The 25,253-nt window shown below is 59.3% G+C and overlaps 1 protein-coding gene and 1 non-coding gene across 6 annotated transcripts; one reads left to right on the plus strand and one right to left on the minus strand.

The window, feature by feature from the left end:
* Positions 1–330: 330 nt before the first annotated feature.
* FAM131C (family with sequence similarity 131 member C) lies at positions 331–23,409 on the minus strand. Of its 5 annotated transcripts, XM_086324559.1 has the most exons (8): positions 23,224–23,403; positions 19,214–19,357; positions 6,942–7,045; positions 5,529–5,564; positions 5,223–5,316; positions 2,878–3,063; positions 2,337–2,447; positions 331–1,147 (listed from the first exon to the last, which is right to left on the minus strand). In XM_086324559.1, exons 3-8 carry the CDS (start codon positions 7,011–7,013, stop codon positions 903–905), a joined length of 744 nt encoding a protein of 247 aa, XP_086180685.1. In that variant the 5' UTR covers positions 7,014–7,045; positions 19,214–19,357; positions 23,224–23,403; the 3' UTR covers positions 331–902. The 5 variants fall into 5 exon arrangements, with proteins under 5 accessions (XP_086180685.1, XP_086180677.1, XP_086180696.1 ...); XM_086324551.1 differs by lacking the exon at positions 19,214–19,357 and having other exon boundaries at positions 23,224–23,409; XM_086324570.1 differs by lacking the exon at positions 6,942–7,045 and having other exon boundaries at positions 23,224–23,408.
* LOC147377212 (U6 spliceosomal RNA) lies at positions 13,535–13,641 on the plus strand. The gene has a single exon (XR_015154006.1). It is a non-coding gene; the product is annotated as a U6 spliceosomal RNA (small nuclear RNA).
* Positions 23,410–25,253: the final 1,844 nt, after the last annotated feature.

Genomic DNA, 25,253 nt, shown 5'->3' on the forward strand with positions numbered 1-25,253 from the left:
CTTGTGCCCCCTTCCTGGCAGGGAGCTATGGGGGAGAGCGGGCTCCCACTGGGTCTTACGATGCCTGTCCTCATGGGTACACATGACCCTGTGACCCAGCTACCTCCACTCCAGCCTCAGCCTCCTCCTTGGCTGAGCCGGGGCTGACAAAGCAGGGTCCCCAGGTGGGGTTCCTCAGAGTCCACAGAGCCTTAAGTCTCCTCCATGGGGACCATCCTGGCCACCAGCAGCAGGGTGACCAGCAGTCTTTGTGTTGAGGGGTCAGGGCCCTCTCCCGTGAGCTGGGAGCCGAAGGACGTGCCATCCCCTGCAGAGACCAGGCCAAGGTCATCCATGGAGAATCCACCACTTTAATGTCTGCTGAGAACCTTCCTGGAGGTGGAGGCGGGTGTGAGGAGGGGAAGCAGGGCTCCAGGGAGTGGATCTGGAGAGTGAGGGGCCAACAAACACCCCGAGACAGAGTCCTGTGAAGAGCGCTGAGCAGCAGGGGTCAGCGCCCCGAGAAGCAGGGGTCAGCACCCCGAGGAGCCACCGCCTCTGATGGGGCCGGAGCGCAGGCAGAGGGCGGAGGGCTGAGCCTGGGGCTGAGCGGGGTCCCCACGCCCTTGCGTGGCTGTCGGCTCCTCTGGGCAGTCTGCCCGGGTGTCTGCTGAGAGTCCTCGAGCCTGCCCATGGCAGACACCCTTCAGGGAAGGCGCCCTCCTGAGCCAGGTAGAGAGGGGGAAGGGGATCACGGCTCCCACGGGGGAGGCGGGGGAGGTCCGGGAGGCACAGAGTGTCCACAGGAGTGCCGCCCCAACCCCATGCCTGCCCCGAGGGGTCACAAAACGCCCACCCAGCGCCCGGGGTCCTGATGGCTCCGGGCTGCCTGCCGGGCCACAGCGGGAGCGGCCTGGCCCTCCTCAGTTGTAGAACACCTCGTCCTCCTCCTCAGAGGGCAGGCCACCGTCCCCGGAGCGGAGGGGGCCCTGCGGTCTGGCCCCCGCCTCAGGCCCCAGGGACCCCGGGAGCCGCGGCCGGAGCTGCCATCCGGGGCTGGGGGGCTCGTCAGGGGAGGGCCAGGCGTCGGGGGAGGAGAAGGCCAGAAGACTGTCATCCTGCGAGCGGACACTCAGAAGGCTGTCCTGGAGGTAGACGCTCCCCAGGTCTGCAAAAGCAACGGGGGGTTGGGGGTGAGGATGGAGCTGGGAAGGCCCTGCCCCTTGCCCTCCCCGGGGTAGGAGGTGGGGGCCAGTGGCAGAGGACCTGCCTCGGAATCCTGCTTTATCAGCACCAAGCTGTGTGGCCTCGGTCATGTCACTGACCCTCTGAGCCTGTTTCTCCCTGGGTGATGGCGTGGTGGTGGCAGTGAGCAGCATGGTTAACAACAGACTCTGCAGCCAGCCTGCTGGCCTCAAATCCTTCTGTGCTCTGAGAACTGGGCTGACCAGTGCTCTCCCCAGGCCTCCGCCCCTCCCCTCACTCATGTCAGGAGGAGGAGCACACAGTGGGTCTGCCAGCTCCACCCAGGACCCAGGCTCCCTGAAGCCCTCAGGGGTAACGGGGTATCTACAAAGGTGACTGATGGTGCCTGAGGTTGAGGTTCAGATCCTGATGCCTTCAGCTTGTGTAATCTGAGGCTTCCCTGGAGTCTCAGCTGGAAAGAACCGCCTGCAGTGTGGGAGACCCGGGTTCCATCCCTGGGTTGAGAAGATCCCCTGGAGGAGGGCATGACAACCCACTCCAGTAATCTTGCCTAGAGAATCCCATGGACAGAGGAGCCTGGAGGGCTACAGTCCATGGGGCCACATAGAGTCGGACACGACTGAGCGATTAGCACACAGCACAGTCTGAGGCCAGTCTCCTTTTGGCCACGCCATGCAGCATGCAGGGCCTTAGTTCCCGACCAGGGGTCAAAGCCGTGTCCCCTGTAGTGAAAACGCAGAGTTTTAACCACCAGGGAAGTGTCTGAGGCAAGTCTCCCAATGCCTCAGTTTCCCCTATTTGTGAAATGGAGATAATAGCCGCCCTGCTTCTCAGAGTATCACAGGATAAATTGAAATAACACGTGTAAAGCGCCTGGCACAGCGAGCACCTGATGCACGTTGTCTGCCGCCTACTTACTGTCATCTCTCCGTCCCTCATCTGACCTATCGCCTGCCTCTCGATCTGTCATCCCCTTTATGCTCATGGCGCTCTAGGGCAATGGGCAGGGCAAGGGTCACCAGCCCCCTTTTTCAGATGAAGAAAACCTAAGGCTGAGGGTCGGGGGGCTTCTCTGAGGCCCCAGGACACAGGTAGCAGAGCAGGCCTGCACGCCGGCTCCGCGGCATCCCCCCCCGGCCCCCAGGCCGTACCCTGGAGCTGCAGGATGTCCGCGGGGCCGCTCTCCGGGCCCAGCTCTCCATCGTCCAACGAGGACCAGACGCTCAGTGTGGCCTCCGTGATGGCAAACTGCTCGGCAACCCCTGTGGGGATGGACCCAGCTCAGCAGGGGCGCAGAGGGTACGGGTGGGTGGGCACCACATGCTGGCTCTCGAGGCTGCCCATCCATGGCCCGGGGGATCGGAGTTCCCATCAATGCCCCCACGCTCAGCACTGTAATTCCCTGCTCAGACCAGTGGTAAAGACCCCGCCTGCCAATGCAGGAGACATAAGAGATGCAGGTTCAAACCCTGGGTCGGAAAGATCCCCTGGAGAAGGAAATGGCAACCCACTCGGTATTCTTGCCTGGAAAATCCCATGGACAGAGGAGCCTGACGGGCTACAGTCCATGGGGTCACAGAGAACTGGACATGACTGAAGCAACTGAGCATGCCCCGACAACACACGGGGTACCCCGGGGCCTCTCAAGACCAGACCCGGCCAGTCCGTCCCCCAGCTCCCGCCCCTGCTGACCTGCGGCAAAGCGGGCCTCCCGAAGCTCATCCGGGAGGCGGCAGTAATGCTCCTCGGCGGCGGCCGGGGGCAGCTCCCAGCCCGCCCGCTGCGCGCTCCAGCCCTTCCACTCGATGAGGTGGGCCACGCGGCCGCGGGCCATGGCCGTGGGCTTTGTGATGTGGTCCTTGATGCTCTGCACCACTCCTGTGGAGATTGAGGGCGGCTGAGTCAGCCCCAGCCCTCCCAGAACCTCCAGCCGGTCCAGTGCCCTGTACCCCATGTCCCTCCAGAGCCGTGTCCTCAGAGTCCCACCCGCAGTGCCCGTACCCTCCCCGTTCCTCACGCCCCGCCTGCCCACACCCTCCCACACCCCGAGGTCCCCTTGCACAGACCTTCCCCACCCACCTGCAGGCCCCACGTCCTCCCAGCGGTCTGCTCCCAGGCAGTGTTCCCGCCCGCCTGGCCCTTCCTCTCCAGACCTGCCACACCCCTTGCTCTCTTCTGACCAAGTTCACACCCGTTTGCTCAAGGAGATTCACTTGTGGATCCTTCAAGACCCACCAGCTGTCCCTTCCTCCAGCAGTTAACAAGCTAGGGGACAGCATCTTCTGTGCCTAGACACTGCCTGCTCTTCCCAGGGTGAGGCCTGCAGCAGGCAGAGCCGGCTTCCTGGAAGAGGTGGGCTGGAGGCAGGCTTTGAAGGCAGTTTGGGTTGGATAAAAAGAGGCAAGGCTGGAGGCTATTTCAGAGCTGAGAAGAGGATAAAGGCATAGAGGAGTCTGGGTGGTTCCGGGACCACCAGGGGGCAGCCACAGGGCAACATGGGAACAGGTGGCACAAGAGCCTGGGAAGCTCAACACGGTCCAGCCTGGGGCGGACCAGCCCTGTCCTTACGGCAACGGCTCGGTGACAGCAGGAGAGCAGCACAGGGCGGACCCACTGTTGAGGGAGAATGTCCTCAGGGAGGACTTAGGGCCAAGGGTGGGCCTTAGGGGCCACCGAAGGGGGTCAGTGAGGGACCGGACAGGGTGGGGAGATGGGGAGCAGGGCTTGGGGGGCTCTGGGGAGCAGGCTGATGGACAACATGTTGTCAAGGACGATCCCCAGTATCTCCTCGAACCCAGGCTGAGAACACAGATCTGCGGATCACTGGTCCCAGAAAGCAGGACATGAGGAAAAGCAATATTTAGGAAAGAAAGGCGACCTCCCTGGTGGTCCAGCGGCTAAGACTCCACGTTCCCAATGCAGGGGGTCCAGGTTCAATCCCCAGTAAGGGAACTAGATCTCACATGCAACAGCTGAGCTTCCTCACGACCCAACTAAGAACTGGCACAGCCAAACAGATAGATACATAATTAAAAATAATAATTCAAAAAAAGCTAATGTTAACTTGCTTTAGAAAAAGGAAGGAAGGAAGGAAGGAAGGCAGGCATCCATGAAGGAAGCTGAGACAAAAGTCTGGGAGAGTTTCTCAGGCTCCTCCATCCAAGTGACAACATCTGGGAGAGATGAAGGCAGGAAAGAAGGTGGGGGCCCCCAGGTTGGGGAGCTCTGGCAACCGGAGGACGTTTCTGGAGGGGGTGGTTCAGTGGCCCCCGAGGGGCAGGTGAGGCAGAGGGAAGGGATTTCGGGTGGAGGAAATGGGGGGCACTTCGGGGGGGCTGCGAGGGGCTGAGGATGTAGCAGCCTGTGAGCAGAGCCAGCTGAGCAGAGCCCCGAAGGCCCCGCGCCAGGGCGACCACCCCCTGCTGCTGCGGGCACCACGGGAGCACACCTGTGCTCACACCTGCACCCTCGGGAGCCTTGCCCTTGGCTGACGGGAACGGCCTCACCCAGAGAGGCCCGGAAGCTGGAGTCCTCCCGAGTGGCAGCCGACACTGACGGAAGGAGGAGCCGTGTGAAATCAGCCACGGCCTCAGAGCCGCGGGTTCTGTGGGTCAGGCTGGGAGAGAAGAGACCTACAAGCAGCCCTCCGCAGAGCCCCGCCCCGAGCCCCGCCCCTGTCCTGCCCCCCTCGCTCCCTGAGGGGTTCCTTCGAGAACAACCCCTCGGTGAATCCCCGGCACAGTGCCCCTCTCGGCTCTGCTTCTAGGGAACCCATCACAAGTTGGCTGCTTTCATGTGCTGCAGAGAGGCAGGGAGACCACCGGGGAGACACCCAGAACTTCAGGAGAACCCAGCACTGAACCCCCCGAGGGGCAGGAACCCCCAAGTCCTGCAGAGCCCCGCACGGAGCCGGGCGCTTAGAAAACTCTTGCGTCCAACAGGGCTGCAGTCCCTCCAGCTGCCATTCTGCCCTGACCTTCCCACCGCCAGTGGCCAGGGTTAGATTCCCAGGGCAGGAGGGGGCAGCCGGAGCTCACCCACGAGGGACGAGGTGGCCAGGGCTGCCACGCTGTAGTTGCTGCAGCAGGACCTGGAGTCGGGCAGGTGGCCATTGGTGGTCTGGAAGCACCTCTGTAGGAAGGGGAGAGGGTGAGCGGGGGTAGACGGGCGAGATGGCTGCCCACCCCTCCCACCCCACTACCCACCCTGCCCAGGTCCTGGGCAGTCCTGCCGACCCCCACAGGACCTTCCCCAGCCCTGTGTCCATCAGACCCCCCAGGGCTGGCAGCGCTGTGTGTCCAAGCTGGGGCTAGCCAGACTGCAGGAGGGGCGAGCGCACTCACCTGCCAAGGATCCCAACAGAAATCCATCCGTTTGTCCTGCAACAAGAGGGGGAAAAAGGAACAGGCTGGGCCAGGCACGCTGTGCCGGCAGAGGGCACAGCTCCTGCAGCCCCAGGAGGTGGTGCTCCCTGACTGAGCAGGGGTCTGCCTGCTCCTGGGGCATGCCCTCCTGTCCCCTGGCACGCAGAGAGAAGCGGGTGGGTACGGGGCGACCATGACTATGCAGGAGAGACAGCGGCGTGGGGGACCGAGCAGGCCTGGGCTCAGACTGTGACTCTGCCGCTTCTCCTGGACATCCCTGGGCTAGTCACCTCACATCGCAGAGCCTTACTCTGCGCCTCTGTAAGCTGGGACAGTGCCGTTCATCCCACAGGCTGTGGGGAAGCATAAACGCCATAATGTAGGCAAAGGGCCGGCACAACACTGAGCACGTGCTGTGTGGGTTCTCTCTGTATACATATGTACACACACACACCAGTTCTTTACCACTGAGCTTCCCAGGTGGCTCAGTGGTAAAGACTCCGCCTGCCGGTGCAGGAGATGCGGGTTCAATCACTGGGTCAGGAAGGTCCCTTGAAGGAGGGCATGGCAACCCACTCCAGTATTCTTGCCTGGGAAATCCCACGGGTGGAGGAGCCTGGCAGGCTATGGTCCATGGTGTCAAAAAGAGTCAGATACGACTTACAGATTAAACAACATAAGTACGTGCTAAGTAGCTTCAGTCATGTCTGACTCTTTGCGACCCTATGGACTGTAGCCCACCAGGCTCCACTGTCCATGGGATTCTTCAGGCAGGAGCACTGGAGTGGGTCGCCAGGCCCTTCTCCAGGGGATCTTCCAGACCCAGGAATCAAACCCGCGTCTCTTACGTCTACTTGTATTGGCAAGCAGGTTCTTTACCACTAGCGCCACTTGGCAATCGTGTGTGTGTGTGTGTGTGTGTGTGTGTGTATACACACTTGTTTATGATATACATATCATATATATATATTTGTGACATATATATCAACTTGTCCGTTCAGGCCACAGCTTCTGGGGCAAAGGTCAAAATTGTGCACCAGATTTGAGGCCCCTAGCAAGTTCGGCTTGATCTGTCTGAACTGAGGACTCATTCCTTTACTCCCCAGCCTGCAGTGCAGGCGGCCAAGGAGTCGTGGGCTCGTAACAATATCTTTTCTGCAGGACTGAGTGAATCTGGGTGGGAGGCCCTTCATGATGGGACTCTTATCTATATAGACCAGGTTCAGTGCCTGGATGCCCCGCTCCATTCAGAGCTTCATCAGCTGAATACAACCCTGGGTGGCCTGACCCTGCAGGAAGGAGCCAGGCCCAGCGGGGAGAGAATGAGGCTGAAACAGTTTCTGCTTCCAGGGCACAGCCCAGGAACCAGGGGGACGAGGCGTGACCAGTTACCTTGCCAGTGACATGGTCTGGAGCCACGATGGAGGGCAAGTCTGGGTTCAGGGGGGCCATGCCCTGGGGCATGGGGCAGTCCTTGTGGGCACTTGTGAGCAAATCTGGAAAAAAGGAAGACACGAGCCCACAGCTCTGTTGATTACGAAGCCCATTCAGGCCAGTTCAGAGAGATGGCGTTACTTTATTATTACATCATCTCATCGAAAACAGACTCAGGGGCTTCCCTGGTGATCCAGTGGTTAAGAGTCTGCCTTGCCATGCAGGGGATGTAGGTTCAATCCCTGATAACAGAACTAAGGTCCCACACACCCTGGAGTAACTAAGCTGGCGCAGTGCAGCGAAAGATCCTGCGTGCCGCAAGTAAGACCCGACACAGCCAAATAAATAAAATTTTAAAAAAAGAAAAAGAAAACAGACTCAGGCCCACAGCAGGTGAGGAGTCCAGCCAGATCCCACCAGTGGGATTTTCCCGACCTCTCCTCGTTACTCCATTTTTACTACCTGTAGTCCTCACACTCCCGCGACTCCTTGACCTCACGGAGACCTCCAATCCGTTTGTTCGCCTGTCTTTTGTAAGACACTCATGTCCCCGCTTCCCTCCAGGCCCAGCCTAGACTCCTTGGCATATCCTTAAAGGTCTCCTTTGCAGATGTCCTTGACTCGCCTCTCTTAACCCTGTTTTGGCCTAACCCTCCGCCCGCTTTGTGGGGACCCTCAGAGCTGCTGGCTGCCAGGGAAAGTCACGGGTGTCAAGTTAAATCAGTGCCCACCGGTCTACCCAGGGATCCCTCTACATGTCTCTGATTCCTGAGAGTTTGCATCCTGTGAGGCTGACCACTTGCTCCTCTTCCCTTCTCGAACTTTCACACTGACACCCCTGTGGGTTCCTGCACCCTACTGCCGGCTCCTCTCCGGCTCTCAGTGCAATCCAGGAGCCTTTGGCAGGTATCACCCATTCTCTCCGCCTCAAATCACTGCCCCGCCCGCATGCCACACCGTCCACTTTCCCTCTTGTGACAAAGGAAGAACCGTCCGCCAAGTCCAAGCCCAGCCCAAGCCCAGCCCGTCCACTGGGGTCTTGTGCCTGCCCTCCTCTGGGGCCCCGTGCTCTCTCTTCCCATGTTGTCCGAGTCTCTCTCCCCAGAGTCGGCCCACCGGTGTGGCTGCGCTGCCTCTGGGCTCAAGGGCTCTTGCCGGCATCGCCTCTCCTGTCTCCTGCTGTGTGGGGTCCCCTCACCACTGGGCTGGCCCCCAGCCCCTCCCGTCCTGGCAACCCAAGCCTCTCCACCCTTGGAAGACATTCTCCCAACCCCTGTCCCTCCGCTCCTTGCTTACGCCTCTGACCCCAACTTAGAGCTGTCTCCAGCCTCTACTCCCCGTCTTCTCCTGTTCTCCTGCACCGGTTCCAACCAGCCTTCCTTGAGACAGCCCTTGGCAAGTGGCCAGAAAGCTCAGAGGGAACCTCCGGCCGGTCCTCAGCGGCCCCCCAGCAGGCACGAGGGCGCCCCCCCTGTAGCCGCACCCTCTCCTGACCCCCCACCTCCACGGCCGCTCCTCTTCCTCCTCCTCTGCTCAACCCCGAAGCCGACCCACCGCTCATCCCGGGCCCCTTCTCACCTCCCGTCTCCCCTCTGCCAGGAGGTCTCACCCCTGCGGCTGACACCCACATTTATGCCTCCAGCCCCGACTTTGCTGGAGCTCCTGACTGAATTTCCAGCTCCCTACATGGTTGCCGACTAAGCATCTCAAGCAAACGCAGGCAAAACGGAATTTGTGAGCCATAATCCATCTTCCTTTCCTTCCCCAGCTTTAGAAAATGATGCGATGGTCCACCCAGCTGTCCCAGTGAAAAACCCAGGCACTTTCTTGGAGTCCTGCTTCCCCAACTCTTTCCACCAAGCCCAGCCATCAACCAGCATGTCCCCGGGCCCTCTCTCTGACCTCCGCCCCAGATTTAGCCCTCTCCATCAGCACAGCTGCTCTCGCTTTGCCCCGCGAGAGCTGTCACCTTCCTCCTCCCTCCCCTGCTGGGCCATCCATTCTCCACCAGCAGCACGGGACGTCACACCCCTGGTCAGGCTGTCTCCATCTGCCCGGCTCCCTCCCTTCCATCACCTTTAGGGACAGAGCCAGCCCCAGCCTCGCAGCCTGGGGGCCTCCAGCCGGCCCACTCTGACCGCAGTCCCTGGCCCGCGCCCGCGCTCACTGTCCTCGGCACTCTGCTCAGTGCTGCTCTTCAAATGGCCAGGCCTGCTCTTCATCCTTGCTGTCCCCCCCATGCCTGGAACACTCGTTCCCCAGATCCTCCGGAACCTCATCATCCAGCGCTCAGCTCAAGAGAGGCCGTCCCTGGCCACCTCCCTGTCCCCGTGTCAGCCACCAGTCACCCCCCACAGTCATCACCCCGATATTTGTGTTTATTTAAGTGTCCAGCCTCTCCCCCCACAACAAATGTAAGCGCCGCGAGAGTGGAGCCCATGGCAGCTCTGCTTGGGGCTCTGCGTCCACAGCACCTGCATTTAGTAGGTGCTCTGTAAACACCCGGGGGATGACGTCTACCGTCTGGTAAAAGTACTTACATGTGGGAGGGCCGGATCAGCCCGCCACTGACGAATCATCAGGGCCTACCACATACTAGGTTCACAGTCGCTGTTGAGGGAGTGAACACCTTGAACCAAGCAACTAGAATTGCTGGACTGAATCCTTGGTCTAACTAAGAGGAATCCTCCAATCCCCCAGGATGACAGGGAACACTCTGTCCGATTAATGTGCTACTTGCTCTTCTATTCACTGAACGGTATTAGCTGAGCAACTGCTATGCGGCACCACTGCTCTGAGTCCTCCCCAGCGACTCAGATGGCCAAGAACCTGCCCACAGTGTGGGAGACCTGGGCTCAGGAAGTCCTGAGGTCAGGAGTCCTGAGGTCAGGAAGATCCCCTGGAAAAGGGAATGGCTACCCACTCCAGTATTCTTGCCTGGAGAATTCCATGAACTGAGGAGCCTGGGGGGCTACAGTGCATGGGGTCACAAAGAGTTGGACACGGCTGAGCGACTTCACTTTTACTTTCTTTCACTGGTGTCCGGTGGTTAAAACTGCACTTCCACTGCAAGGGGCGTGGGTTTGATCCCTGGCTGGGAAACTAAGATCCCGTATGTTGTGCAGCATGATCCAAAAAAAAAAAAAAGACAGAGATGATTTCTCTGCCCTCGTGGAGCTGACATTCTAGTGAGAGAGACAGACAGTTAACCCAGAACTCACAAGCTCTGAGAGCTGCTCAGAGCTGAAATCTGGGTATCCAGAAAAGTCCAGTTATATGAAGAGCTGTAGACTGCTCATTCATTCATTCACCCATGTAGCCATTTATTCCTTCAGCCACTAAGCACCCATCTCCTGGATGTCTACACTGTGCAGGCACCTGGGGACCGAGGTGGGACCAGCTCTGTCCCTGCCCTCAGGGAGCTCACAGTTACATGCAGGAAGCCCTGCAAAGCCCCTCACTCAAACCCAAGGCTGAGCGGCAGGAACGCCAGCACCCGCCGACTGCTGTTCTCTTCACCCTCCTGTCCGGGCATGACGGCAGAGTCCTCACTGTGACCTAGAGAAGGGGCTCCGTGGTCAGCCTGGCAAGTGAGGAAACCCAGGGCAGGTGGGGGTGGGGGGAGGTCACAGCCCCAGGCACACGGCCCGGCATGGGCGGTCAGGACCTGAACCCTGCGGGTCTAATCCCAAGGCTCCTCCTCTCACAAAGCACAGGAGGAGTTGTGATGATTTTCGGTGGGGACTAGGGGCTGCATGGTAGCGCTGATGGGGCAGCTGGCCAGGAGGGGGTGTCTGGAGGTGGACGGTTTGGGTGGGCACAGAGATGGTGGGGAGGGGAGGGGTATGATGGGGAGGGGTATGGTGGGGAGGGGAGGGGTGAGGTGGGCGGGGAGGTGTTGAGGCGAGTGGGGAGGGGTTGAGGCTAGTGGGGAGGGATGGTGGGCGGAAGGGAGGGGGGAGGGGGGCGGGGAGGGATGGTGGGGAGGGGAGGGGTGAGGTGGGAGGGGAGGGGTGAGGTGGGAGGGGAGGGGAGGGGGGTGAGGAGGGAGGGGAGGCGGAGGGGAGGCGGGGGTGAGGCGGGCGGGGCTTGCGCCAAGCCACGGAGTCTGGAAGGAGCGTCTGGGGCGATGCCGGGAGGGGAGCCTCTGTAGGACGCTCGTCCCGGCCTCCACCGTCCTGCCCTGGGCACTGCTCCCATCACCCTTTCTGGCTGGGAGCCGCCTGGACAGAAGCAGACGAACGGATGGCGTGGACACAGATGCGGCTTCCTGGAGGAGGCGGAGGCCAGAGAGGGTCTGAGGCTGGAGATGGGAGGCGCCAGGCAACCCCAAAGGCAGGGCTGGGCGGAGGAGAGTGGGCAGAACTGGAGACAGAGCTCGGGGTTAACGAGGAGGGAAAGCAGGCAGCGGAGGCTGTGGGCGCCCCACCCAGCCCCCCAGGCCCCGTGGACCCCCTCTGCTTCTGTCGCCCACAGTGCCCGCCCCGCGGGCTGCGCTTCCACCAGGCAGCTCCTGAGGCTCTTCCTAGACGGTTGCCCAAGGGCGACTGGGCTGAAACTAGCCAAGAAGCGATGCTGCTCCCAGCGGAGCAGCCCTCGCCCGTGAGTGGAGGGGCGGGGCCCCAGGTACTTTATTTCGGGTGGGAAAACTCTGAGCTTCACTCTCATCCGAGTCCCCGGTGGGATCAGGCTGAAACCACCCCTGCAAGACGGCGGACATCTCTCCTGGCTGCGTCTCCTCCGCCCCGCTCTCTCCACTTCTGCACTGGTTTCCTCTGGAAGGTTCCCTTCACATTCCAGTCGCACCCAAATCCCAGTTTCAGGGTCGGCTCCCAAGGAACTGCCCTGAAGACAGCTGGCTGAGGCTCTGGTGCCAGACTGTCCAGTTCAAATCCCTTTATTCCCGTGAGCCCTGAACAAGTGACTTCACCTGTCCTAGGCTCCACTTCCGTATCTGTAAAACGGGCAACTGAGGGAGGTGGTTCTCATTCCTCAGGAATTGTCTACTAGGATCCAAAGCTGAGACCCAGGAGGCTTTCAGGGCCCCGCTTTTGAAGAAAACCACTCAAGAGGGTGGACGTGGAGTGGAGGGAGCGAACACCCTCTTCAAAGCGGCTGAAACCAGCTCTGCCACCCCAGCCGTCAACCCCCTTCTGACTCTTATTGTTCAGTCACTCAGTCGTGTCCAACTCCTTCGGACCCCATGGACTGCAACACACCAGGCTTCCTGTCCTTCACTGTCTCCCAGAGTTTGCTCAAACTCATGTCCATTGAGTCGGTGATGCCACCCAACCGTCTCATCCTCTGTCATCCCCTTCTCCTCCTGCCTTCAATCTTTCCCAGCATCAGAGTCTCTTCCAAGGAGTCAGCTCGTCACATCAGGTGGCCAAAGCATTGGAGCTTCAGCTTCAGCATCAGTCTTTCCAATGAATATTGAGGACTGATTTCCTTTAGGATGGACTGGTTTGATCTCCTTGCTGCCAAGGGACTCTCAGGAGTCTTCAACACCACAGTTTGAAAGCATCAATTCTTTGGCACTGCACATTCTTTATGGAGAATCACATAAAGAATGAAAATCACACCCATACATGACTACTGGCAAAACCATAGCTTTGACTGTACGGACCTTTGTCGGCAAAGTGATTATCTCTGCTTTTGAATATGCTGTGTAGGTTTGTCACAGTTCCTGCCCCCCCCACCACAAGGAGCAAGCGTCTTCTGACTCTACCCATTTCTCCCCACAGGCTGAATGAGGGGATGTCACGGACTCACTTGCAGAGATCTGGGAAGCCTGCAGAGGAGAGCCCACCACATCTGCCCACTTCACCCCTTCCTGCTTGGATGTCCACGACTGGGGCAGGGGCAGCCTGCCCTCCCACCTCCAGTAAGGCAAGGTTTGTGTTGTCACGGGTCAGGCAGACACAGAGAGAGGGGCCAGGTGTGAGTCTTGCTGGTGCCCCCTAAGAGGGCCGCTTGCAGGCAATGGGACCCTAGCCCCAAGAGGATGGAAGGTGGACCACTGTAGGGAGAAAAGCGAGTTGAACGGGGGATGAAGAGGTCAGAGCAGATCAGATCTCCCATGATGGGCCCACCCTCTCCCACTGCCATGGGCTTGGAGAATCTCCCGTGCTAACCTGGGAGACCCTGGCTGCCACCCACCCCCAGCCCTCCTCTGCCCCCTCACTCCAGGTGTTCCTGCCTCGGATCCTGTGAGCCGGCCGCTCTTTCCTCCACCTGGGACTCTCTCCCCATCCACACAGTTCACGCCTCACTCCGCCCAGGTCTCTGCTCAGATGCTATAACCTCAGTGAGGCCTCCCCAACTGTCTCATTTAACAGGACACCCACGCCTCTCCAGCCCCTCATCCTGTTTTACACCCATCACTCCACAAAGCGTGTGTCTGTTTCCTTGTTCATGGATTCCCCTAAAACACGCACTCTGGGAGGGCTGGGACTCTGTCTGTTTTATTTGCCACAATGGCCCTAGCACCTGCCCAGGGCCTGGCACACTGTAGGTGCTCGTTAAATATTCAATGTAAGAAGGAAGGAATGGTGCTCGCTTCGGCAGCACATATACTAAAATTGGAATGATACAGAGAAGATTAGCATGGCCCCTGCACAAGGATGACATGCAAACTCGTGAAGCATTCCATATTTTTAAGACAGCCTTCAGAATGGGAGAAAATAATAGCAAATGAAGCAAATGACAAACAACTAATCTCAAAAATATACAAGCAACTCCTACAGCTCAATTCCAGAAAAATAAATGACCCAATCAAAAAATGGGCCAAAGAACTAAATAGACATTTCTCCAAAGAAGACATACAGATGGCTAACAAACACATGAAAAGATGCTCAACATCACTCATTATCAGAGAAATGCAAGTCAAAACCACTATGAGGTACCATTTCACACCAGTCAGAATGGCTGCGATCCAAAAGTCTACAAGTAATAAATGCTGGAGAGGGTGTGGAGAAAAGGGAACCCTCTTACACTGTTGGTGGGAATGCAAACTAGTACAGCCACTATGGAGAACAGTGTGGAGATTCCTTAAAAAACTGGAAATAGAACTGCCATACAACCCAGCAATCCCACAGCTGGGCATACACACTGAGGAAACCAGAAGGGAAAGAGACACGTGTACCCCAATGTTCATCGCAGCACTGTTTATAATAGCCAGGACATGGAAGCAACCTAGATGTCCATCAGCAGATGAATGGATAAGAAAGCTGTGGTACATATACACAATGGAGTATTACTCAGCCATTAAAAAGAATTCATTTGAATCAGTCCTAATGAGGTGGATGAAACTGGAGCCTATTATACAGAGTGAAGTAAGCCAGAAGGAAAAACACCAATACAGTATACTAACGCATATATATGGAATTTAGAAAGATGGTAACAATAACCCGGTGTACGAGACAGCAAAAGAGACACTGATGTATAGAACAGTCTTATGGACTCTGTGGGAGAGGGAGAGGGTGGGATGATTTGGGAGAATGGCATTGAAACATGTAAAATATCATGTATGAAACGAGATGCCAGTCCAGGTTCGATGCACGATACTGGATGCTTGGGGCTAGTGCACTGGGACGACCCAGAGGGATGGTATGGGGAGGGAGGAGGGAGGAGGGTTCAGGATGGGGAACACATGTATACCTGTGGCGGATTCATTATGACATTTGGCAAAACTAATACAATTATGTAAAGTTTAAAAATAAAATTAAATTTAAAAAAAAAAAGAAGGAAGGAATGAACATTTGGGTGCCAACCACACAGAGGAGTCACCAGTGAGCCAGGGGTAGCCGAGGGAGACTGTTCGAGCTCCAGATAGATACAAATACAAAATGGTCTCTGCCCCATTTTTTCTCAAGTTTTTTGTGCCCGACTCCAGCATGCCGCAGGAGAATGGGACCCAAAGGAGAGAGGGGCCAGCAGAGCAAAGAGCAGACCATGACCCTTGGGTACGGCCAGCCAAGCGCCAAAGAATTGATGCTTTCAAACTGTGGTGCTGGAGAAGACACTTGAGAGTCCCTTGGAATACAAGATCAAACCAGTCAATCCTAAAGGAAATCAGTCTTGAATATTCACTGGAAGGACTGATGCTGAAGCTGAAACTCCAAATCTTTGGCCACCTGATGCAAAGAGCTGACTCATTGGAAAACACTCTGATGTTGGGAAAGATTGAAGGTGGGAGGAGAAGGGAATGACAGAGGATGAGATGGTTGGATGGCATCACTGACTTGATGGACGTGAGTTTGAGCAAGCTCTGGGAGTTGGTGAAGGACAGGGAAGCCTGGCGTGCTGCAGTCCATGGGGTCGCAAAGAGTCAGATACAACTTAGCAACAGAACAACAACAAGCCTCAGCCACAGGGGATGAGGGGAGGGTCAGATGGGACGGGAGAGGAAAGCTGTCATCCAAACTGGATGGACTGACTTGTGTCCAGAAGGGGCGAGAGGGTTCTGTGATCTGCCCAAAGGGGGTTACGGGCTGGCAGGTCGGGGCGCTTCAGTGAGACTGTCTGGGGCAGGGACCGGAGAAAAGGGGAGTGGAGTCAGGTGAGGTTCCAGCCCTGGATCCAGAGCTCAGTGACCCGGGTGCTAGGAGCAGTGGGGCAGTGCGGGGCCATGAGCATGGGGCCGTGTGCCCCGGGGCGTGCAACGCACTGTGCTCCTTACCCTCAGCTCTGGCCGTGTGACCCTGGGCAGATCTTGTGCCTCACTGGGCCTCAGACTTTCCAGTGTACAGACGCCACGTTCCAGGCCCTTCAGAGTTGGTGTTCAAACCAGGCGGAGGGCAGGGGGAAACCTTCAGTGGGTCAAGCAAGCAATTTCCTAGGTCGTATTTTAAAAGAATGAAACAGAATGGTGTAGAACAGAAAAACATCAGAACCCACTGCACAATCAGGCTAAGCCTTATTTCGTGAAGCCTCTTTTGAATTGCAAAGACACCTGTGTGTATACAGTGAGGATTTTCTGTGTGTGTGTCCTGGGTTATGACACAAAGCACATTTATTCTTACGGGCCCAGTCAAAAAAGTTTGAAAGGACCTCTGAGGGTCCTGCACCCACCAGCCGGGGCCTCCAATGTTCAGGCCAGGTGACACTGGCTACCAGCTGCCCCGGGAACTCCCGAGGGTGCAGGGCTCCCTCCAGGCCCCTGCCCGTTGCCAGAAGCTGCTTGGAAACTGGGACCACAGAGTGGAAACGAGGGGAGATGGCAAGTAATGCTGAAGCCTGGAGGAGATGGGACTCGGACAAGACTATCTGTCGACGTGGTGCAGTCCTGGACTCCTGCTCCCAGCCCCTCCCTAGCTTTCCTACCCCCCAGCTCAGGAGGGGTGCAGGCGCCTCTGCCAAAGCCGCCTTCTCCCCTCAAGGACTCTGGCCCCGTGATGGCACAGGCTGGTTGCCATGGAGACATCAGGTAATGAACCAGCCCCGAGGGAAATCACAGGCTGCTCTTCGCCCAGCTGGGACCAGAGGCCACATCACCACAGGCAACTGGAAAAACACAGCGTTTCATGCAGGCGGGGGCTGGGGGACAGCCTGCGGAGACCCCCAGCCTGCGCTCCTGGGGTGTCTTCCTCTCACCCGGGAGCCGTGGGGCACCCGCTCTTTCCCAGTGCACAGCCCACTCCCCTGAACCCAGAGTCTGAGGTCCCTTCTCTGACTGCCCTTCCACCACGGGCCAGGAGCAGAACAGGCCCCGGTCACTGTGGCAGCAGGGCCTTCTGGCCCTGCAGGGTGGAGCCATCCTCTCCTTCCGTCCCCCCCACCCCCTGCCTCCACCAGAGCTGCTCAGCACGCCAAGGATGCCCCCTGCCTTCCCACGCCGGCTCCTGAGTCCGCCCACGTCCAGCCACGCAGGCAGCTGCTCCCGATGCTTCACCCTCTTGCGGCAAAGCTCCCACACTGGTCCTCTCTGCTCGTGCCCGGGGTGAGGCCGCCACGTAACCCTCCAGACTCCTCTCTCTGCCTTCCAGGCCCTGAGCTGGGCCTTGGCGCCCCTGCCCATCAGTCAGTGCCTGCCATCTGCCCGGGTCCCACGCCCTGGGGGGCACACTGGTCCCAGGCTTCACCCTGCTCCAGCTCAGCAGCCCAGAGAGGGTGAGGCTCCTCTCGAAAACACACAGGATCTGAGACACAACCAAGCCCGAAGGCCCTTGTGACGCTTTCCCTGGGCCGTCTCGGGCCTCCCCCATGCGTCTCAGGGCCCCAGGACTGAGCGCACAGGGCGGACCGCGGCCACCGCCGGCCATGACATGCCAGGCTCCAGCCCCGCCCTGGAGATAGCATGGCAGGCACAGCCTTCCCCCCAGGGGCCTGCCCCGAGCACGAATCCCGGCCCCTCACTCCCTGGGCTGGTGTGCCTGCGCGACAAGAGCCCAACTTCTCTGAACACCCTGCTCTAGCCTCACCTCCTCCACGCAGCCTGCCTAGATCAGCCTCGGCTGCATCAGGCTGTTACCTAACCAGCAACCCTACTCAGCGTAGTCTGGTGTACAGTGATTTCCTTACACTGGTGACTGAACACTTCCTCTGCTAGGCCTTGCCATCCGTTATCTCCCATTTTATCTTAACAACAACCCGTCGGGGAATTCCCTGACAGTCCAGGGGTTAGGGCTCAGTGCTTGCACTGCTGGGGGCCCAGGTTCAATCCCTGGTCAGAGAACTGAGATCCTGCAAGCCAGGTGGCCAAAAGAGAGTCAGAGAGGGAAACAACAGCTCGACAAATCGGGCACTATTACGCCCATTTTCAAGCTGATTCAAGCTGGTTTTAGAAAAGGCAGAGGAACCAGAGATCAAATTGCCAACAACCGCTGGATCATGGAAAAAGCAAGACAGTTTCAGAAAAACATCTATTTCTGCTTTATTGACTATGCCAAAGCCTTTGACTGTGTGGATCACAATAAACTGTGGAAAATTCTTCAAGAGATGGGAATAGCAGACCACCTGACCTGCCTCTTGAGAAACCTGTATGCAGGTCAGGAAGCAACAGTTAGAACTGGACGTGGAACAACAGACTGGTTCCAAATAGGAAAAGAAGTACGTCAAGGCTGTATATTGTCACCCTGCTTATTTAACTTATATGCAGAGTACATCATGAGAAATGCTGGGCTGGAAGAAGCACAAGCTGGAATCAAGATTGCCGGGAGAAATATCAATAACCTCAGATATGCAGATGACACCACCCTTATGGCAGAAAGTGAAGAGGAACTAAACAGCCTCTTGATGAAAGTGAAAAAGGAGAGTGAAAAAGTTGGCTTTAAGCTCAACATTCAGAAAACTAAGATCATGGCATCTGGTCCCATCACTTCATGGCAAATAGATGTGGAAACAGTGGCAGACTTTATTTTTCTGGGCTCCAAAATCACTGCAGATGGTGATTGCAGCCATGAAATTAAAAGACGCTTACCCCTTGGAAGGAAAGTTATGACCAACCTAGATAGCATATTCAAAAGCAGAGACATTACTTTGCCAACAAAGGTCCATCTAGTCAAGGCTATGATTTTTCCAGTGGTCATATATGGATGTGAGAGTTGGACTGTGAAGAAAGCTGAGCGCCGAAGAATTGATGCTTTTGAACTGTGGTGTTGGAGAAGACTTTTGAGAGTCCCTTGGACTGCAAGGAGATCCAACCAGTCCATTCTGAAGGAGATCAGCCCTGGGATTTCTTTGGAAGGACTGATGCTGAAGCTGAAACTCCAGTACTTTGGCCACCTCATACGAAGAGTTGACTCATTGGAAAAGACTCTGATGCTGGGAGGGATTGGGGGCAGGAGGAGAAGGGGACGACAGAGGATGAGATGGCTGGATGGCATCACTGACTCGATGGACGTGAGTCTGAGTGAATTCCGGGAGTTGGTGATGGACAGAGAGGCCTGGCGTGCTGTGGTTCATGGGGTTGCAAAGAGTTGGACACAACTGAGCGACTGAACTGAACACCCATTTACTTCCCTGGTGGCTCAAACAGTAAACCGTCTGCCTACAATGCAGGAGACCCGGGTTCGATTCCTGGGTCAGGAATATCTCTTGGAGAAGGAAATGGCACCCCACTCCAGCATTCTTGCCTGGAGAATCTCCATGGACAGAGGAGCCTGGCAGGCTACAGTCCATGGGGTCACAAAGAGTCAAACACAACTGCACAGCTTCACTCACTCACTCACTCACTCACACCCATTTTACATATGGGGAAACTGAGGCTCAGAGAGGTTCAGGGCACCTACTCGTAAGTGGCAGAAATGAGGCTGAAGCCTGGGCCAGTCAGACCCCAGAGCGTGTGCCGTGCCTGCTGGCCAGTGCTGAGCTCCTGAGCGGCTCCTCAGGCTGTTTGTCCCAGTGTGTGTGTCCTGCCTCCCCTGGAGACAAAGCTGCAAGGACAAGGTTGCGTTTCCGCATCAGACTGTGAGCCTCTAAGGGCAGGGTCCCATCCACCCCTTCCTCAGTCCCCCCACGGTGCCGAGAGGGACTCTGCTCATGGGCCTGGGGTGCTGGGGATGGGGGGGCACAGTCAGGAGTCAGAGCACTGGGGGTAGGGGGATGGGGGGTCACAGTCAGGGGTCAGAGCACTGGAGGTGGGGATGGGGGGTCACAGTCAGGAAGGAGTCAGAGCACTGCGGGTGGGGATGGGGGGTCACAGTCAGGGGTCAGAGCGCTGCGGGTGCTGGGGGTTCTCCGGTCGGCCCCTTAGAGCTTGCAGCCCCTCCCAGGCATCATCAGATACTTGACCTTCCAGAAGGAACTCCCCAGTCTCACAACTCACAGCTCCCAGGGCACTGGACCCAGGGTGGGGCCAGGAGGGTGACGGGTGGTCTGGAGCAGTGGGCAGGGGCAGGCAGAGAGTTTCAGCCCCAGGGGCAGGAGATGGGCCCGGAGAGACCTGGAGCTGGATCAAGGCGGGCAGACACAGATCGCTCGGTACAGACCGTCGCTGCGGGTGGCAGCAAAGCCAAAGCGGACGCCGACATGGGCGTTTTCCAGAGCTGACTGCCTCAAGCACGGGCCACCTGCCCGGCACCCTTTCAAGTGGGGACCCGAGAAAGCAAAAGGCAGGGCTGCTTTGCTCAGGCTCCAAGATCAGGCAGTCCTGGATTCAAATCCTGCCTCTCTGGGTCCTGCCTGTGTGACCTCAGCCAAGACCCTTCCCATCTCTGAGCCCGACACCCCCCTTTCGGGGTTGAATGGGGTCTAACAAGGTCAGGAGAGTGAAGCCCCAGCCAGCTCAGGATAAGCACTCAAGACAACACAAAACAGCTCTGAGGAAAGGCGTTTGGTGCCTCCATCTGGGCCCAATCACTTTCCCCACGTCCTCAGCCTCTCAGGTGTGTCTTTTCCTACAAGGCGGGATGCTGCTCAAAGCCCCTGTAGCTTCCCCTGTCCCAGCCAAGAGGATCTGGATTAGCTGTCTGCACAGAAGGGTAATAATAAAAATTAAAAACTAAAGTGACAGCTAACACTTAGAGGGCTGGCTACATGCCAGGTAGCGGTCTGAGTGCTTTACATGAATTAAGTCATTTAATCCCCTCCTAGTATCCCTGGTGGTTCAGCTGGTAAAGAATCTCCTGTAATGCAGGAGACCTGGGTTCAATCCCTAGGTTGGGAAGATCACTGGAGAAGGGAATGGCAACCTACTCCAGTATTCTTGCCTGGAGAACTCCACAGACTGAAGAGCCTGGCGGGCTACAGTCCATGAGGTCAAAGAGTCGGACACGACTGAGAGGCTCTCACTTTCACTTTCAGTCCCCCTAAGACATCCATAGCAGTATTATTCCCATTTTAGAGATGAGAACACTGAGATACATACACAGGTTAAGTAACTTGCTGAGGTGGCAGAGCAGGCTGGCCGGCTCCAAAGTTCACACTCGGGCCTGGCTCGAGGGGGCTAACTGCTGCCCAGGGCTGGGCAGCGAGGCTCTCTCAGCTGTGGCCCGAAGCCTGGGCTTTGGCTGGGCAGCGGCAGTCGCCTGCGGGCTCTGGGTGTCTATGGGCAGCAGCAGGATGCAGTCTCTGGCCTGGCTTCGGGCTGCGAGTTTGGCACATGGAGTACAGGGGGCTGTTGTTAGCAATGGGGGCGGGTGTGGAGACTCCCAGGGCTTCCCAGGTGGCGCCAGTGGTAAAGAACCCGCCTGCCAATGCAGGAGACATTAAGAGATGTGGGTTCAATTCCTGGGTCAGGAAGATCCCTTGGAGGAGGGCATGGCTACCCACTCCAGTGTTCCTGCCTGGAGAATCCCGTGGACAGAGGAGCCTGGAGGGCTACAGCCAGTAGGGTTGCACAGAGTCAGACACGACTGAGTGACTTAGCACGTGGAGACTCAGAGGCTCTTGGAAGCCAGAGGCCGGGGGCTGGAGAGGAGCAGGCCAGGCCAGCCCTGGGTCCAACGGCTGGCTGTGTATTACAGAGAACAAGGGCGCAGGTTCCGAAGCCAGCATGACCACGTTCAAGCCTTGCTTCTGCTCTTTCTTAACCATGCAGCCCCAGACTCTGTTTCCCTGTCTGTAAAATGAGGGCTGTGCTAGTACAGACCCCGGACTGGCGAGTTGAGCCTGGAACATTCCCTGGTGAGCCAAGCGCACTCTGGGAGGAGCAGTGACAGCTAGAGGGGCAGGTGGCCTCCACTCAGGGGTTCAGACCCCCAGAACCAGAGTAATGGGACGATGGTTGTCCTCTGCTCAAGGGGGCTCACACTTTCTGTACCTGCATCCAACTTGCCTGCAGGCATGTTGGCACTGGGAGTGGGCAGACCCCCTCAGGAGGGTACAAGGTCAGGATACACAACGAGGAGCCCAAGCCATTGCAGGAAGGGTGGAGACCTCAGGGTGACCTCACACAGAGGGCACTGCAGAGGGTCCCAGCACCAGCTACAGGGGCGTCAGAGGACTCGAGCCCCCGCCCCAGTCCTGACAGCACCACCCTGGTCTGCGGCTAATGGGCAAGTCCCCTGGGGCCGGGCCTCCGGCACCTGGCTCAGGACGGCCGAGTGTGCGGGAGGGCCACAGGAAAGGGAACCCCAGGACCCCAACACCAGGAGCCTGCCCAGCCTTCCGGGCTTCTGCAGACACACCAAGAGCCTGCCGGTTCTAAAGAAACTTAAGTACTCTCCACTCTAAACAGTACCTTCCCCTCTGGCCAGGCTGGAGGTCTCAGAGCTGACGCTGTGCTGGGCTCACCACCTCTCGGCACCCAGCGTGTACACAGTGGCTGGCACACAGTAGGTGTCAGGCTGACGTCAGTTTAATGAATGAACCAAAGAACCTCACCCAGCCCGGCCCCCACGCACGATCCCACCCTCCTGAGACATCCTGAGCGGCTTACCCGAAGCCCAGGGGCCTGGTGAGCAGAGTGCCCAGGCGGCACCCTTTCCCCACCGCCTCCCACGGCGGGTCCCCTGGAGCCGGCCCAGCCCCTTCCCAATGCCTGGTTACCCCTCCACACCTGAGGAGGGCTGGGGTGCGTGATGAGGCGGCAGTCCCCCAAGGCCGTGCCTGGGGTCACTGGGTTTGGCTTCATACCGCAGAGTGGGAGCCAGGGTCTGTGCCCCCTCCCCTCAGCCCAGCTGCTCCAGCTGCGGGGTGAAGGGACCAGGCGCAGCCTCCCACACCTGCCCACCCCTTCCCTGCCCACCCCACCACCCCCCAGGGCAGCTCCGGGGGCTCCCTGCTCCACCCCGGGGACAGCCAGGGGTCAGGCACCGGCGGGCAGCAGAGATCCGGGTGGAGACACAGGCCGCAGCTTCCTGGGGGCCCGGCCGCCTGTCCCCACCTGTCCCCGGACCAGGCTGGGGGTGGGGTGAGGCGCCGGCAGGAGGGAAGGGGGCCTTCTTTAGACCCTGTTCATCCCACTAACCCCTGCCGTGGGTGTTCAGGCAGTCTGAAGACAGGGAGTGGGGTTCGCGGACAGCGGTGGGCCCTGCGTCTCGGGGGGCGTGGGAACGGGGGTCGGCTTGCGCCGCGAGTGCCCCGAGTCCCTCCGGAGAGGCCGGGGGCGCTCAGACGCTCCGTGTCCCCCGCCCCAGGTAGGGGTGTGCGCCGCCGGGAAGAGAGAGACCCGGCTCCCGCCGCCTGCTGGGGTGTGGATGCATGCGGGGCACCGCGTCCCCGGGGCGCCGGTGGGGTGCGGCCGCCGGGAAGGGCAGGTGGTTCCCCCACCCCCGCCCAGACCCCTCGGAGCGGCTGAGGGACTGCGCGCGACCCCGGCGCGGGGCCCCTTCCCCCGGCACGGCCCCGGCCCCCTCACCTCGCGACACGCAGGAGCCCATCACGGGGCCGCGGGGCCGGGCCGCCGGGCGCTCATGTCTCCGCGGGCGCGGGGCCCACGCGCGGCGCCGGCGCGGACGAGCGGGGAGGGGTCGGGCCCGCGGCTCCCGCCGCCGCCCGGGCGTCCGGATCGCGCCGCCCGCTAGCCTGGCACCGCCCCGGCGCGGTCAGCGCGGGCGGGGCCGAGCCCCGGCGGCCGCGCACCTGTGGCCGCGCGGCGGGGCGGTGCTGAGCGCGGAGGCGGAGCTGCGCTGGGGACCCGGGCCCTCCGGCCGCCGGGCGCGGGGTGAAAGGCAGGGACGGGCGGCGGGGGCGGGGAGGCTCCAGCGTCCGGCCAGCCGGGCGGAGCGCAGGACCGGCAGTGCACCGCTTTGCAGGGAAGAAACAGGCGGTCACACGCCTTGCCCAGGGCTCCTGCGCGGGGAGGGACCGCGACTTTTGCCCGTCAGCCCCTCACTGGGGGTCGATGGGCCAGGCCGGGGTTGTAGACCGTGGGGATGGTGAGCCGTAGGTCAGGGTCAGGGCCTGCGTTCCCCTCCGCGTGAGGGCGGGTGACCGGGGCCCCTCTAGTCACTCACAGTCACCCTCTCACATGCCCACCCGTGAATACACGTGGGTACAGTTGCACGTGTGAACATATGCTTCACCCACACGCTCACTACCGCGCACTCCCACATCCTCACACTCCATCCACACGCAGTCGTGCTCAGACACCCCAGCTCCCCAGCCCGCGGTCCCACACAGCCCTCAGGCACCGAGCGCTCACTGTCGCCTCCTTCCATCTCCATCCATCCTGACACCTCCGTGTGCGCCAGGCAGGGCAGATGGCACGGTGCCCCTTTTATGAGTGAGCAGGCCAGGTGCCCTTGTGCCCGCCCAGCAGGGCTCTGAGGGATGAAGGCAGCTGGGGTGGCTGTGTGGTGGGGCTCAGGGCCTGCAGCCAGGCAGGATCCGGGCCTGGGGTGGGCACTGCCGCCTCCTCTTTCCTCAGGCCTGGCGCCTTCTCCGGAGAAAAGTCCTGGTGGGGAGCGACCCCAGCCAGGGGTGTCCACCGCTGGTGAGAACGTGGGCTCAGCTCACACCCACTGCATTGCTTCCCTTCTCTGAGCCTCAGGGTTTTTGCTTGTTAACTGGGGTAGAAGTCTTACCTCACGGGATTGCTGCAAGGATCCGTGAGGTAATGTGTGCAAAATGACTAAGCCGTAGTAGGTACCTAGAGCTAAAAATAGCAGTGATGGTGAACACAGGTGTGCGGCATTTCCTCACGCAGTGGGAATGCTGAGGAAACTCCATTCAGCGGACGCGTGCGAAGCACCTACAAGGTGCCAGCGTGACCACAACAGACACGCTGGTCCTGGAGCCCAGCACGGCCCTTGGACTGGGCTGCTCCAGGCCGCCATGCCTTGCCTGCCTCAGACCCCCAGCCTGCCGCCGAGCCTGCTCTGGAGGGGAGCTCTGACCCGCCGTGCGCCATGTGCCCTCGCCCTTCCGCCTGCAGCCAGGCCCCTTCTGTGCTCTGCGGCCCAGGCTGGGAGGGGGGGGTCCTTTCTCTTCCTCCCCATGCTCCGGCTGGAGGGAGGGCTGTGACTCACCCTGACGCAGGACGCTGGGTCACAGCCTCGGAGGCTCCCTGCTGGTGGCCCACCGCTCTGGGGGGAGCGGGGGTGCCAGACTCACGGGGGAGGGTGCCTGGGGAGCCCACGGCACCCCTTCAGCCTGAGACAGAGGCCCGCGGGGAGGCTGGGCAGTGTGCCACCCCAGGTCGCTTGCTCCCAGCCAGAGACATGTCCAGGGTGGAGCTCTGGCCAGCCCAGCCTCAGCATTCACGCTGGTCAGCTCTCCACTGACTGCTGCTCTCCTTGTCCAGATGGACGCTCAGAGAGGGGCAGGGGCCTGCCCAAGGTCACAAAGCCAGCTGGTAGCCGAGTGAGGACTGGAACGCAGGCCTGCTGCCCGTCAGCCCAGCCCTGGCCCTCGGCTGAAACTGGGCCTCAGGGGGTGGGCCGCCCC

This window comes from Bos grunniens, chromosome 2 (genome assembly GCF_055505025.1).
Source record: "Bos grunniens cultivar Pamir isolate PY7600 chromosome 2, Bosgru_T2T1.0, whole genome shotgun sequence".
In the NCBI taxonomy this organism is placed as follows: Eukaryota; Metazoa; Chordata; class Mammalia; order Artiodactyla; family Bovidae; genus Bos; species Bos grunniens.